Consider the following 16,489-nt stretch of genomic DNA (forward strand, 5'->3'; position numbering starts at 1 on the left):
AAAGTAGATCAGGCTTTACCTCTTCAGGTGCTTTAGCTGCACACTTTTGTGATGAGCTGTAGTGAGCCACTGCGTATTCCACAAGGGCACCAAAGATGAAGCTGAAGCAGATGCCAAGGTAAACATCAATGGCCTTAATGAAACAGTTGGTTTTTGAAAGCGAACTTCGTGAGCCAATCATCAGAGTTGTCATGGAAAGCACCGTCGTTACTCCTTGGAAAGCAGAAAAGGAAAGACCTTCTCTTGCGGACACTTTGGAAAAGGCTTGGCCTATCCTGCACATGTTGTCACTCTATTGCTAGCCAGATAGAGCTTCTTACCAAACCCAAATCATCCATCAACTGAAATGCTTTTGTAGCACTAGCTACCTAGCTTTACACAGGCCTTCCCTGCCTTTGACAGCTTGGCTCCAATAAGCACTTAGCTCTTATTTTTTTTGCTTTCAGTAAAAAAATCCTCCCCTCCCTGCCCCCTCCAAAGCACATCACAAAGAACATGTGCTCCGTCCTCTACTCTCTGCTGTGAACCTCCCTGGAGCCTTGGCCATACACAGCTCTGCAGGTGGGCAGGTGTGCCAACCACAACGTTATCTTCCACACTTCATACTGCTAACCCAGCTCTGCCACAAGTAAAAGCAGAACATGAGCAGACCATTTATCACTGAGCAAAGAGCTCCAGAAAACTACTGTCTATCCAGCCCTCAGAGGCTTTCCTGTCTGCTTAAATCTTCTCCCTTCCTCAGGCAGTAACTCACCAATGCACGTTCTTGCAGGCACTGAATCCAATGTGATCCAAAAAGAAACCCAGGACAACATGACGAGCAGAGTGGAGGGCACATAGGTCTCCAAAATGAAGTAAAGGACATTTCTTCTCAGCTCAAACTGCAATATCAGTCGTGGATAACTGCCTGTTCACAAAAGGAAGAAACGCAGTGAACATGAGATTCCCAAGGACACTTGGAACTGAAATTGGGACGGCCCAGCACCAGCCCTTCAGCTGGTGTACATCAGCAGAGCTCCACTGAAATCGTGGGAGATGCATTACTTGTATAAGCTTGACTTCTTGCCTCAGAGGTCTTGCTTATCTAACATATCCCAGACAAGAGGACACATACACACAGCATTGCTGGACAAGAGACATCTAAAACAATGCATGGCTTGCAAAGGGGCTCCTGAACTTAATCCACAGTGGAAAAAATTTATACTAGTGTCTTAACTCAGAGTAGAGAAGGGCTGACGCTTTCATCTATTCTCTCATACTCAGCAGAGCACATTTTTCCCAATAACTGCTTTGAAGGGGCATTGCCAAATTCAGTCTTATCTGATGGCTGAGAAATAAACAAAAGATTTTTCTCTCGATTGCAGCAGCCCCTGGCTCACATCCCAAAGCATCCCAGTATCTTATCATCACAGGGAATTAAACCCCCTGTATTCATTAGTAATTTGTGATCTTTGATAACTGTATCTTTTTGTGCTCAAAAAGATTCTGTCAATTTTTAAAAATCAATTTGTTGTAATACTGACATAAGGGTTCTGGGGCTGGATTGCTAGTATTTTCAGGAGATATTTCTGCTGTTGAACAATGGTTCCCTTTGAAACATAGAAACAAAACCCATGTTGTTCGTGGGCTGTGTACGCTATAGTAAACAACAAAACATTGTTTTTTTTAAAACCTGGTCATTCTAAGGAAGTTTTGCTCCCTTTCCTAGTGTCTGTCATTGGAGAGAAGAGTATTTACACTGAGTGAAAAAGACATTGAATTCTGATGTACAAAGGAATCTTATTCCATCATAGTAGAATTGCAATTTACAAACAAAAGTATATTTTAAAAGTGAATTTTACTACCAGTTACTTTAAACATGGCTCCCTGCAGTATTTATAGTCTGCACACCTGGAAGGAAGGGAGAGAGTTTCTTCAGGTATGTGTGGAGAAAGAAAGAAGTGGAGAATTTAAAAAAAAAAAAAAAAAAAAAAAGATAATTGAAAATCAATCAGGTGAATATAATGTATTAAAAACCCCATCCTTTGTGGATTTCCATCTTACAGAATATCCTGATTGCAACTAATTGGATTTCACCATCTTTCTGTCCATCTCTTTTTGTGAGATTAAGATTTGCTAAAGACTTTGGTAGTTCAGGCTTGAGTCAAAAGATACTGGCCCATAGAAGGGAAGGGAGGTGGGAGGGGAAATACCCGAGAGCTTTTCTTGCTTATGTCTTTCACTGATTTACCTGTTTCCTGCTGTGACTTCGAGACCAGGGTATAGTAACGTTCCACTGTATACTGAGAGAGCCGCAACTTTTCTATGCCATGGACAGAGTCATTTCCTCTCAACCATGTGAAGATGACATCATTTTCATCATATCCCCCTAAGAAGAACACAAAGACCCATATTACTGTGGTTTAGCCAGTACAGCCCAGCAATTGCCCTGCCCTGTCTCCTGAGTGGGAACAGAAACACTATCCAGGCATTGTAGGCAGGACAAAGACCCTCTTAACTGTGTCAGACTATGGGTGGACTATGCCGGCTGTTCTTTCATTGCTGTACTTTCAGCCTGCTGGTTCGGATTTCAACAGGAACACACGCCACTGAGAATGATGCAAGGCTGCCGAGAACCTATTTCAATCATTTACATGGGGTATTTCTATTTTAAAATACTTTAACGTTTACAAAGATAATATATTCCTGTTATCCATAGTTTGATTACATACAGCAGGATAAAACTACTGCAATGATCAACCCTTGAATGAAGTCTCTTCAGTAATGAGAGGAGAGCAGGAAAAACACAGTGGTTAAAAAAAAAGAGAACACAGATCCCATTGAGCCCCTTACCAGGTAGCAGAAGCACATTTCCCTGAATCGTCTATTCAAGTGCTTAAAAGTACCAGAAAAGGCATTTTCAGTTACTCAAGAGCCTGGAGCTGAGACTGCTATGTGGTTATGAACCAGGCTCTTCTGACCAGGTATGCATTGTCCAGAAAACTTGCTCATAAAAGCAGCTTTTTCTACAAATCATTCCTCCTATTCCCAAAGGCTTTAAGTGACTGAGGACAAATAAATGCGTCTGACATTTAGGTAACACTGAATTCCTGCCTCAAAACGGTGGGACAGATGAGATCAACAATTCCAGCAGTTACCAGTAAACTCCATATATGCCACTGAATAATTACCTCCAGGAATGTAAATGATGGCATAACGTGACCTCAGGTTGGACTGAGGGATACCTCAGTCTGAGGGATAAAGCTTGTACTGAGTCACCAGCCTGCCATTCACTTCAAAAATTTCACTTAATTTAGGAAACAAGCCCATCAATCTCACTAATCTGATTCTTTTATTAAGTGCCCTTCTTTGAGAAAATGAGTAGGGACGCTTTGATTCTGATAATAACCTGTTTGTCCTGGTAGAAGGAATAAGATGCAGTTGCAGCTCTATTTTTATCTAATTGTGTTTTCTTATTAGACACAAATTACCAGAGCTGGAGTGTGATGAACTCTTAAATTAGGTGTCCAGGGTATGAATGCCTGCATAGAATCCTAAGCATGTGACTTTTCAAAGTTTCTAAGCAGTTCTATAAATTGTGGTTACTCAGGAAAATTTTATAATAAATGATAGATTGTTGTTAATTCATCTGGTGTACATTTAAATAGCATTATTTCTGGGCACTTATCCTAATGAAATCTCCAGTGGGCAATGTGCATGTAATTTCACTGGAATTATACAGCAACTGAGCATGATGTAGGACCCAATCACTTTTAAAACAGGTCCAAACAAGCTATGCTTTAGCAGAAGAGGCCAATCATTATTATTTCAGGAGCTATTCTTTGTAATAAAGTTAACCATGGTGAACTAATATGATTTTAATGTGAAAATAATATGTGCTTCCCTAGGTGCTTCACGCTGCAACCCCCGAAGTTAAAATCTGGTCTTTTCAGTATTGAGATTTTAGATGTTTCTTTTTGTGACATGAAGTGGGAGATGCCTGCTTGCTTGTTGTGGAGCTTCACAAATACAGGACAGGAGCACTGCTCTTGCTGAGCTCCTGGGTAAAAGCCCTGTAGTGTCCTAAATTTTCCTGCAGTCTTTCCCAGCCAGCTTTACAATGGATGAGCTTTTTTTTTAATTGAGAGCAGAACTCACTGATTATTCCTTTTCTTGAGACTCCCAAGGCTGAGACTCCTCCTGTTGAAAAGGGTCCCATCACCTGCATGACTGTAACAGACAGCCCTCATGGAGAAGCACATACCACAAAGTTGGGTTTGGCCTTAGTTTCAGTTTATGAGTTTGAGAGACATGTTCAACTCATATTCTAGTAAGGACCACCCTTCACACTGTCTTGTTACAGTGGAGGTTTGGGAGGTGCAACAGGTGGGAGATACCTACAAATATGAAAAGTCGTTCCTTGCTGTACTCCATCCCATGCACTTACCCCACAAGTTAGTTTTGAAGAAGCTGTGTGTGCAAAAGGGACCGAATTTGGAAAACCAGCTGTTATTACCTCCTCCCTTCTGTGCAAAATTGAACTAGCTACGCTTTAATAAAAATATTACTTATTACCACTCTTTTTGTATACATTGCACAGTGACAGGGATCCTCTAAACTGTGGATTACAACACAAGCATTTGAAGAATGATGAAGCAAAGTAGTTTTCTTTTGGACATTAGTATTTGCAGGAATAAAAGTCTACTCCAGAAAGCCACTGTGATGAATCCAAATATTCAGGAGAGATGTAGTTACATATGAATAAACAAATTTAAAGTCAGTTTTTTCTAGAATGTTATACTTACAGCTTTCTAGCTGCAGTCTGCATGTTTGTGTGTCCATGGGATATTTTGACAGGTCCATGTTACAAGCAACAGTGGTAGTGATTCTGTAGGAAGAGAAAGAACTCCAGAAGTTGCAATAAAAGCATGTAATGAAATACCTCTGTTTTTCATAGAAAACTAGACCTCCAAGACTCTGCCCCATCATTTAGATAATTTTGACCTATGAAATGAATGGTCTGATATAATCACAGAGAAGTCTCCTTAAGAAGATATCTGCTCTGCAGCCACACTGATGAAACTGTAACTGAAGGAGGAATTTTGATTTGCTACTGTGGGAGATTTAGTGTAGATCCACATGTTTTCCAGTGCTACAGTTTGCACATCTTAAGAAGTCACCACTTGTCACCTGAGGCATAGTAACTAACTGCACACATACTCTGCCTTGCTCTGATGTGGAGGGTGAATGAGGTTTTTTTGCAGCTTTACTTTGCAGTTAAGGTAACTGGAACAGTTACTGTGAGCTGAGAAGAGATAACGCTATATGAACTGCTAGCACAGAGTGCACATTTCTGCAGTACACGTAGCAGTATGCCTTCTGCTAAAAATCAGAAATCATGGCTACACAGGACTGGGTAAGCAAATAAGTTTCCCACTATCTGTTAAACTTTTACTGTTATGATGTCCTCCCTCCATTCCTCCCCTGCCTCCATCTGACTCAACTTGTCTTTGGTGACACCTAAACTTGTGAGCTTTCTGAGCAGGCACTGTGCTCAGGACACAGCACATACCATGATGCGGAATCCTGATCCTTGGCTGGCATTTCCAGGTGGCCAGAACAGGGGGTAATGGATCAGAAGAGTACAGTCACAGTTGGCTTGTTGACCCCAAACTCATTACTTGTGACAGTTGGTATCTGCTCCTGTCCAGCATAATTCTGGAAATCTATTCTGAACCATCATCAACAGCAAAGCCAGAGGCTGATTTACCTTAAGGCATACAAGATAGTGCCATTAGAGAACAATCTTATGAGGCGGTTCCCCACAGTGACATCATGCAGGAAGGACTTTTTTGACTCCACAATGTATGTGTCTGGTACCCAGAGCAATTCCACTAGACGAGCATCTAGCGTGAAGCTCTTGTTGCCGTGAAAGACCAACCGGGGGTCTGTCCAACGCTGCCGCAAATATATAGTAGCTGTGTAATCCTGGGAAAGAGAGGAAAACCTGTGAGGATGCATGTCCAGAACAGCTACACAGCACAGCTGTGGGTATGCCATGTGCGACAAGAGGCAGAACACACATTTGTTCAATGTATCAAAGCTCAGCTTCAAATGCACGCAGTAAATCTGATGGATTTTCATCATAGTTTTATTTACTGTATTACATTTCTCATATACTTACAGTCTAAGTGTTTGAGGACTAAAGATTATACTCATAGTACTTTTTTTTTTGTATGAGCAATTATTGTAATTGGTATTTTTATGTCCATTTTGTAGGTAAGCAAAAAGATGGGAAGTGCACACTTGAGGCCACTCAGCAAGTCATTGACATTAAAAATCAGTCATTGTCTAGAGTTGGAAAACTACACACGTACTATAAACGTGATCATGAAAGAGACATTGGCACTTTGGAGAAAAAAGGTAAGCACATCCAACCTGTTATTTCACTGAGGTCTTAAAAAAACCCCAAACAAATGAAAAAACAAAACTTGTAGTGTTTTTCTTAATAGGAGTTTTGAATCTAAGGACACTAGGATTAACTTGAGTTTAGCCTGCCAAGATCTACCTGTGGTGACTGGAGTATTTTCACAGCACCCCATCATAAAAGAATAAGCAGTTCTGGTCAACCTGGAACAGGAGTTTTCAGCGATCAGTGTTTGAAATCCAGCTGTTATCAGAAGTGGAGGGAACCAGACTCATCAGTGGTGGGAAGATGTTCTCTGTATATTTGAAGATCGGTTGTTTTATTTTTTCTTCTTGGGATGACCAGTCCATTTGTGCCTCAGACTGTGTCACAACTCAAAACCTCATTTCTCCTCCTTGAGAAGAAAACCTGTCTGTCTTCAATCAGCACCAGCTCATTCAACAGAGGCCACCCCTACTCTACACAGAGGGCTCCTATGCAGAGAAAAGGTAAGGGAGAGGAAATGCCACATAGGATTGATTTTTTTCCCCATTTCCAAGGGGCCTGATTTCCAGGAGGTGCTGAGTTTTTGACCAGTAGGACCTTTGGAGCCATCTCGGTTTTCTTACAAGCCCACATTACTATAGCATCTACATAGTCTGTAGTCATAAGTGAGCCCTGTTCTCATCACACCTCTGAAAGTGGTCAACAGACACAGAAAAGCAAAGCAGCTTGAATATGACAGTTTCTGTGCTGAACACGCAAGAATATATGACAAGTCTCTCAAGCAGATCCTACTCTTACCTCTTATAAAATAAAAATGCTTTCACTTACCATGTCACTCTCGGATATACTAGAAATACTTGCAATGTCCAGACTCATTGCAATTTGAACAGGTTCTCCTGTGGAGAGAAAGAAAAGCTTAAGCAAAGAGAAGGGAAGAGTGAAAGGCACAATAAAACTGCTCAGGATGCTGTGCCGCATGGACACTGCTCACAGCATCCCATGCCATCTCTAAAACCGCAGAAGCCCAAAGGGTTACACACAGTTTCAGAGCATTAGACTCACAAATGACATCATGATCCAAAACAAAGTTGTCACTGTTAGGGAGCTGGAGTTCTGTATTTGGTGATGGTAGCAGAGACCAAATATCCACCAGCACTAGCTATAAAGATCAGCAGTTTAGATAAGCAGCATTTCAGTGGCATTTGCTGATGGGCAGGCAGCCAGGGCCAGTTTGTCCCTCGTCACCCAGTCCACAACACTGGCACAGTGGCAAGAACAGTAAACTTTGTACAAAGCATTTCTTGCACGCAGCTCTCGGAGGACTCTCCACAAGCAGGTAGCGATCAGCATCCCTGTTTCTCGGGGAGGGAACACTAAGAGGCCGAGAAATTCAGTGATTCCTAAGACCATGCACTGGGTTAAAAACCTGAAGTGCAACAGCCTTTGCTTCTTTTTAGTTGTTATATCGGCATTGTATTTACAAGCAAATTTTCAGCAGTGAAGTCCTGAACCTCGGTAATCCCCCCTTCTCCAACACTACCTCTTAAATTCCACCACAAGAGGGCAGCTCCTCCCCAGGAAATGTCAGCGCTGGGGCCGGAGAGAGCTCACCAGGTCCTGCCTCGGAGTCAACAGCTGGCTCTGAAGAGGGGAGTTCTTACACGAGCAGAAAGACACAGACTTCCCTCAGGGTGTGCCTGGTTTGTCTAATCCCCAGTATGAATTTTGGGGTTCTGAGTAGGGCCGGTCGCTTTCCAAGATAGCCCTCTCTGCCTAGGTGACAACACGGCAATGCCTTTCCTCATGGGGCTGGCTGAAACTCCTTTTCATCATCTGAATTACATTGAGGAAAGTCCAAGGGACACAATTTCTAAATCTCCTTCCAGGTGGTTTTGGTTTTTTGTTGTTTGTTTGTTTTAAACTGTTCCAAAATCCAAAATATATTTCATTTGCAAAAGATGTGTATTTTTTTAAAGCAGCTGTTGTTCGTGTCCTCCATCTTGGTTTTAGATATTCAGACACTTGAAGCCCAACTCAAATTAATGACCAGAGGGTAGATCTGTGAGGACTCAGGGCCTCTAGAGGAGGTCAAACCAGCAACCTGACCATTTTTGTTTAACATTTATGGGTCTGGTAGGTGTAGGCTGGTATAGATGCAGTTAATCTCCGTTACATAATTCAGAAGCATCTGTTCACTGATGTGACAGTATCTAAAGGAGCTTTTCTATTCCTGCATGAAATCAGACATTCTAGGCATAACAAGCTGGTAAATTCTGTATTGTCCCAGAAATTCATCACCATGGTCAGAAAAAGGAAGAAGCTCAAAGCTGCCAGTAACATGTCAGTCTGCAGGAGCTACAACGGGAAACATCCAAGTCCTGGTGAAAGCTAATGGGGATTTTTTTCTGTTGAGCATAGTTTCATTAATGGGTTCTGGCAGAAAAGCAAAATTAATAAAAATAAAAATTTTCACAGCTGTTCTTTTTTAAACTTTCATTGATATTTTCCAGGTGCTGAATGTCATTCTGAGAAACCCTTTCCTCTGAGTGGTTACAGCACTCACCTGGAAGGGTGGGAGACCTGACACCCAAATTGGACAATAGCCTCAGGTAAGTCCCTAAATACCTGACTGTCCTTCAGGTGCCCCCTGCTCCCTAGAGTTTCATAAGGGTTTAAAGCAGGTTTACTTTGTGTCTCAGTGTGAAGTGAAAGCATGTGTCAAAAGTCAATATTTCTGGCAAGGAGAAGAGCTTTATTCCTCTATAGATGTCATCTACTAAATAGATATACATGAACAAAAATAAAGCAGAAAATCACAGGTGTCAGACTCTGTAGTTAGAGCAGAATTTAGTTACTCTGTCAGGTCTTTCACAGAGGTACTGAAGTTTATAAATTCCCTGTTCTTAACCTCATAGATGGACATGTTCTCACGCCCCACAGTGCATGCATAATCTATTCAAGACAACAGTGGATGCACAGAAAGGAGGGCAGCCTTGGCTACTAGCTAATTTAAAAGAAACACAAGCTTTTAAGCTGGGACATCCTAAAGAAAGCTTAAAGCATGCTCTCCCCTCCACACAAGACTTACAGACTGTTCTTCAAACAGTCAAATGCATGGAGCCAACATACCACCAAAGTAGGGCCTGAGGTATTTGTTGTATCCCACGGTGAGGTTCTCAAATCCAGGGAGGGATGTTGTGTCGCTGCCATGCAAGTTGGGTATATGACCCAGGGAGCACCTCCTAGGGACACAAATACGTACTGTTACATGTGGGTAAACACGCTGGGCACATCTGGCGTGCAGTTGCAGCTGTGTTTCCAGCTTGTGCTCAAACAAGGAAAAAACCTGCATAAAATGCTTATTAAAAGTAAGTAGATCATTGAAATCATGAGCACTTGCTCATGTTGCTTATCTTGGCTGAATAACTGGCACCTTGAAGAGGTAGAAAAATGGCAGATTACCTCAGCTGGTAGCTACAGGTTTGCACACGTGGTAGCTTAAGAACATTCTTAAAATGTCTCAGACAAATCAAGCAAGGTCTATATATCACAAGTCTTAACAATAACCCACAATCTCCCCCTTCCAACTCCTTCTCATACAGTCTATATAAGGAACATGCATTTCTTTTTTCCTCCTGCTTATGACAACCTGAGACAAATCTTACTGACCAACAGCTCCTCCTCCCTAATCACTAGTCCCCTCAAGAAGCTTTCATCCTCATATGTTAAGTGTCAGGCAGCATCCCTCCAGCTACTGTCAGGAGCAAAACCTCCAAGTACACCAGAAGGGGAAAAGTAGAGCACTGGGCACTCCACAGACACCAACAAAGCTTTGCGGGCTGAACCACACCTAGCTGCTGTGCATACAGAGGGTTCAGCTCTAATTTACAATGTCAAAATTAATGTTTTGTAGACAGACAATAAAGCTAGTGCCTGGCATTACAAGGCTGATGGAGCTGTACATCATACAGACAGCTAGAGAGACAGGGGGTTTGGACTGTAAAAAGGTAAGTTTTACGGTGCAGTGTCTCAGTGCGGTCCATGTGCTCACTTGATGAAAATGTAAATGAGCGAATCGTTAAGAGTTTGTTATTGCTTTGCGAAGGGCTGAAGGAGGTGGAAGGCAGTGCCTCTGCCTCTCCACATAGTGTCAGCACCACTGGTCTGTGCAGTAAGAAACTTAGCAATGTAGTTACTTAAAGCTCTGATGATTTTTTTTTTCTTCTGTTCCCTTTAAAGTGGGGTTAATATTGGAGCTTTGCTGCAGGTCTTAGACCAAAAAGGACCTTACAGCAGAACTGAACCACTTTGTGCACAGCATAAACATAAACCATTCAAGACGTTTAGGACTTGTAGTTCCAGGGATGGTAATAACACAGCTGGGAGCCCTGTGGGGGGCATTTCCAGCAAAAAGTGCAAACTATTCCAGTCCTGAACAGGAAATAAGGGATTGCACTGTTAATGTACACACTGTGTTTTAGGGACCTATGCAAGTTGCAAGTTACTCTCTTCTATGCCACATCCCTTACTGCACCCAGCTTTCTTTGGATGGGCTGGATAATTGGAAGCATAGTTTCCTTTTGACCCACATTATTTATACAAAACATAATTCAGACATTCCCTGTAAAACAAAACAAACACTCTGCTTACCTTTGGGTTAGAAGGAAAAGACACAGACTGAAGAAACAAAAATATCTGCAGAACATCTCTGGAGATTATTTCTGTATTTGCTCTGCTTGTCTGTGAAGCAGAAAAGAAAGGCAAAGTTTTATGGTTTAAGAAAAACTATTTTAAGGGAAGGGGACAGGGAAAAGATATCCTGCACAGTCAGAACTACACACTGTGTGATGTTTAACATTCCCAACACATAGTGGCTCCTGCCCTTTTTTCTAGCTTGTGTCATTTTTCAACACTGTGCTATCTTAACACTTTCCACATAAAAGACACTAGTGACAACTCCGGTCCTGAAGTCCTTGACAAGGTCACCAAATTTTAGCTGTCACTTGGTTTTAGGTAGGGCTTTTCTTCTTTCAGCATGTGATGGCAATTAGCTCATGTTGAGAATGGCACCATGGGAAGAGATTTATTAAATAGAAAAATGTTTAGGTAGTTCCTAGAGACAGTCAGACTCTGAAGCCAAGTGAGGTCCTGCCCACATATAACAGATTCAGCATCCTTCAGTCCAGGGCTCCACTACTCAGCTGCACAGAAATCCTATAGCTCTGCACTCCATTAGCTTGTACCTGGGATAAACATGTGCTATTAATAGTAACATTGGCAAGTCACTCAGCACGCAGTACAGGATGAAATTATTCCACTTTAAATGGGTTTCGTTGACTTTTCTGGGAGTGGAACCAAATCTTGGCTTCTGGCCCGAGACTCCCACGGGCTCATGCTGGCCTTGGAGCAGGCACCACGATGGGCAACTCTTAACTGTGCACTGCTCCGCTCCGCATTTTTGCTCCTTGCCTGAAATGCTACATCAATTGCACACCTTTTCTTGAGCATGTGGATGGCGCTTTGCCACACACCTAACGTGTGTTACCACAGCAAGCTGCTGCAGGATGGGGTGGTGAGCACGACACTGCCACAGCTGCCAAGGGGAGATTGTTACTCATCCGTCACTGGTTTGAGCTGGAAACAAATACTGCTTGACCTGCTCCACCACACTATTTGACTGTACCCCGTGTGTCAGAGTTTTCCTGCAGATACTGGCAAGGCAACATCACTCTTGGATGGATACGAGTCTTCCTCTTTATTATACTGCTACAAATTGGGAATGACTATGCAAATCTTTAGTCCCCGTGCCTTAGCACCAGTGAGAGCAAGACCCCCGCTTCAGATTCAGTGCCCTTCTCATCATGCACAGCAGTTAGGGCCTCAACTTCAAATCTGGCTGTTCCATAGTAACCCAAGTATCAGGAGTTTTCTGCCTGAGTTAGATTCTTCCCGTGGTCGCTCACCACAGCCCAGAGGACACTCTGCTTTCTCAGCTAGTTGTAGGGCTCTGGTGCTGTGCCATGGGACAGTAGGACTCCAAGCAAGGAGAACATCTGTGCCCATACCGAGCCGGTAAAAACACCTGAACATTCAAGCACCACAAATGCAGGGCATCCCACTGGAGAAAGGATGTTAAATATGCTCTAATACCTGTCCAACACCTGAATTCCTAACAAGGCTTTGCACTTCTAGCCCTTTCTCTGAACATGGTGTTCAGATGTTTCCAGATGTTAGAGTGCTCCTCGCTATAATGTGACCATGCAGGGGTAGAGAGAGAATCATTTACCCACTCACAGCAATGTTAGACCACAATTTTGATGGGAAAGAAAGAGGATTCATCCAGGTCATTTAAAGAATAACTCTTAGGAAGAAAGGATAATTTTACAAATTAGCATTTAGTTAAAGTGTGAGAATTCATGAACTTCAGCTGAGGAACCCCTCATGAGCATCCTTCACGGCCATCTGTTTTGCACAGGAGCTGCGGTTGCTAGCATTTTGCTGCATCAGAGTAAGTTTCTAAACAGCTTTATTCTATCCGATCCTAGTTACTAAGACCTTATTTTGAAAAAAGCAAGCCAAATTCTATTTATTTTGATGACTGAGTAATGGATGGAGACCTCTTATGTAGTAAAAAGCCTTCTTGGGACCCTGTTATGTCTTCAGTTAACAGACGTGAAACGTGCACTGCAACATGTGCTACTGCTATCTAGCAAAGACAGTTGAAACAAACTAACTTGGATAAATTTATAGCTGCTGCTGCCACAGACCTGAGTGAACTACACAGTCTCAATTTATCTACGACTCTGCTAATTCTTTGCAAAATGAGAAAAATCTTGTTTTCCTCCTTCAGAGTATGGCTGTGAAGATAAATACATCAAAGACTGCGAGGCAGCGAAAGGGGGATCTGTAAGCACCTAAGAGAACTAGAAACTAGGCATACCAGAGTACTCATGGGCAAGAACAGGGTGACACCAGTGCCCAGAGCTGAATATAACTAAAGCATTTCTTTACTATTCAGGTTGTCAGTTAATACAATTGCAATTCTGTTTTTATAGTGCAGGAGCTTTCATCAGAGCACTTCATTAGTACAGTATACTAGGAGGAAATTATTATAAGATTGTGTATTTATTTTTCTCTATCCAGTAAAGGATTTCTATTTACTCTAATAGGAAAAAAAAATACAGTAAAAATACCTTAAACACTGTTTAATCTGGACATTTTTCTATGGTCAGTGAAAGCATGGCACAGGCAACACCAGAACAGCAATAGTCATAAAGGCAGGACTAGTACAACGGGTGGAGAGATTGCTTCCAATGCCAAAGTTATATAAAAATCATTCTTTATATGTAGACTCAGAGATAATGAAAACCTTGAGAATATAATAGCTCACTCACACAGCTCTGTTCTCCCCCTATTGGCTGTGAAAATTATACAATGATGCAAGAATTATAGTAAAATAGAACCAGCTAGAGTCCTCTGTGGAAGCCTGTGTCTGCTTCCAGAGAATTTCATGAAATAATGCTTCTTTACACCAACCAACAACAGCAGTATGCATCTCCCACTACAGCTCAGTCTATGCTTCCTTAATTCTCCTTTATTCGTCTATCTTTGAAGGGGTGGTAAGAGTGAAAACACAAAAGGAGGAGAAATCCTGGCAGCTTCAATAATTCTGTTTATAGGGAACAGGGTGTGAGGTAATAGAGATGTACACACTGTCACCTGATGGGGCCTGAAATGGTACCCAGGCTCCTTTGCACCACTGCCAGCGTAACCCATAGTGACAGGCTCCTTCATCTCGAGCAGTAATGAACTGTGAGGGGAGCCAGCAGGAACCTCTGCAGTCCTGCGTTACCTCCCACTTACCATCTGAAAGCACTGTCTGTGTCTCACTACACAGAGCAGAAGATTAGCATATTCTCCAATTTTCTACTAGCTTATGACATCCCAATACCAGGCAATAGGAGCATTTATGAGAATCTAAAAAGCCACCCAGAAAACCTAACACATATGACCAGTTTACTAAGCTTAAGGTAATAATTTACAAGGTCAAATTTTACTAGAGCCAAATTGCTGTGACTGCAGAACATGCAACATAAGCACACGTACATCTTGGAATAAAACCTGGCTAGGGAAGACAGAGAAAACAAAATACATGCTGAAATAAAAACAGATTGCATTTAATTTGCCCATTTAGGTGTTGCCTCTATTTATTACACAGAGTTACGATTTTCATGATGAACTCAGGCATAATTTGTCTATTTCCTTTGCACTGCAAGTGAAACCTCTACAGGAAACACCACAGGCCACTTGTGCTGTGGCAGGGATGGTTCACGAGCACCGCTAGGCACGAGCGGTCCAAGGACAGCCCGTGTCCCACGTGCCTGGTCCTCACGCAGCCCCCGCAGCACCTGGGACACCCTCGCACCTAAAACCTCAGCCCGTCTGAACCAAACATGAGTAAAACCATATCTGAAAATTTTAGGCAACCATTTTCACTGGGGTGTTTTCACAAGCTCTTTGATTCCCAGGATGAGGTTTGATGGATGTCATGTGAGGACACCTATTTTCATCTCGGACATGGAGAAGCGTAGATTGTTTGGCTTTGCCGTGGCTTGGCTCTGCTAGGGGACTAGCACAGCCCTGGCAGCAGTTCCATAACCTTTCCTCTGCCCCAGCCCAGTAGTGCTGCTCATCCAATGTCAACACAACCAGCACACAGGAATGGTGCTACAGAGAGAGGGTGGCCAGAGTCAGAGACTCCCCTTTTGCTCCCTGTATTCACTCCTGCAGAATAACTTGCCAGGAGAAAGCATCACTACACCATCACCAAGAGTTTCCAGCTTCACAACTGCCTCGTGGCTGCACCATTCCGTGCTGAGCTTTCTTTGGCCACTGACACAAATGCAATAGTTGCCAAATACAATTACAAAATGATGGAAAAGGCAAAAAGCATCATAGACCCTGGGATGAGACTTTGCTGGCTTTGCCAAAATGTCACTTCAAGGTCAACATATTTGTTTCTCTAGAATAGGTTTTGAGTGATTTCAGACAGGTATAATCTGTCTTCCCTTTTTTAATGTTTCTTTTTTCCCCCTGCCCAGCCTGAACTATGAGCAGTTGTCTGATCTTGAAAGATGACTACTTTGGGGATGTGCGTGGGCAGGCAATTTTGTGAGGAAAGGTTCATGGCATGACAGCTGCTGTGAAAGAGTCAGGTATTCTGATGATTTATTATGAGAGCTGTTCAAATTTTAACTTACTGACCAAACAAATCATTAAAGGCTTTCATTTTCAGTTGATCTGAAATGATTTACCTCTCAATTTCCTCAACTTTAAACTTTAACTTGAATTATTATTTTTTTTAAACTTAAAGCTTGTTCTTCCCAGAAAAAAAATTTAATTTCTCTCTTTTTAATTTTTGAATGTTGAAAATCTATTTTGGCAGGGCAGGAGAAAATCTGAAGCAGCTACAAGGAAAAGAATGGAGTTAACCACAGGGAAATGTTTTTGCACAACATTTTTGTGCAAGCCACTCTTCCTGGAAACCTTAGTTATTTGATCCTAAAGTCAATTTATACAGAACAAATCCCATTATTATAGAACTAAAGAGCTAGTGGGATCCTGTCGTGTGTCAACAGACACACAAGCTCACTCCTTGGCTGGTCAGGACAAAAAGGACATTAGAGGCTGATGGAGGAAAAGGGAGTGGGAGAACCTGGAAACAGCACCTGTACCAGTGGGTTGATAATACTGAACTTAATTGTTTCTGATCTTTTAGCTTCAAAAATCTCTTTTATTGCTTATAATATTTTCGGACTAAAACAAGAAATTGAGAACAAGACTTCAAGTGTGTTAAATAAAAGAAGGTAAAACAACGCACATAATTTTGGGTTGAAAGGAAAGTCTCATATTGACTTATGTCTTTCACGTCTTTGTATTCTGTCAAAACCTCAGAACGTTTCTGTTTTGGTTGGAACTGAAACTTTTTCTGTCCTGCTGGTTTCCCTGTTTGAGAAAATCTAAATTCAACCAGGTTGTTTAATAACTTGACCAAGTCTACAAGGTCATTATTGGTCCAGTTTTACCCTGGAAGAACAG

At 42.1% G+C, this 16,489-nt stretch overlaps 1 protein-coding gene across 2 annotated transcripts in view; it reads right to left on the reverse strand.

The window, feature by feature from the left end:
• The window catches only part of LOC115334315 (gamma-aminobutyric acid type A receptor subunit pi), a 29,352-nt gene that overhangs the window by 3,102 nt on the left and 9,761 nt on the right, over positions 1 to 16,489 (reverse strand). For both annotated transcript variants that reach the window (XM_029998388.2, XM_029998387.2), the window contains 8 exons: positions 11,042 to 11,131; positions 9,521 to 9,633; positions 7,220 to 7,287; positions 5,750 to 5,967; positions 4,785 to 4,867; positions 2,231 to 2,368; positions 755 to 907; positions 20 to 213 (listed from right to left, as the gene is read on the reverse strand). In XM_029998388.2, the coding sequence (XP_029854248.1) occupies positions 20 to 213; positions 755 to 907; positions 2,231 to 2,368; positions 4,785 to 4,867; positions 5,750 to 5,967; positions 7,220 to 7,287; positions 9,521 to 9,633; positions 11,042 to 11,097 (1,023 nt within the window). In that variant the 5' untranslated portion in view covers positions 11,098 to 11,131. The remainder of the gene's footprint in view (positions 1 to 19; positions 214 to 754; positions 908 to 2,230; positions 2,369 to 4,784; positions 4,868 to 5,749; positions 5,968 to 7,219; positions 7,288 to 9,520; positions 9,634 to 11,041; positions 11,132 to 16,489) is intronic.

The sequence above is a fragment of the Aquila chrysaetos genome, chromosome 22 (genome assembly GCF_900496995.4).
Source record: "Aquila chrysaetos chrysaetos chromosome 22, bAquChr1.4, whole genome shotgun sequence".
NCBI lineage: Eukaryota > Metazoa > Chordata > Aves > Accipitriformes > Accipitridae > Aquila > Aquila chrysaetos.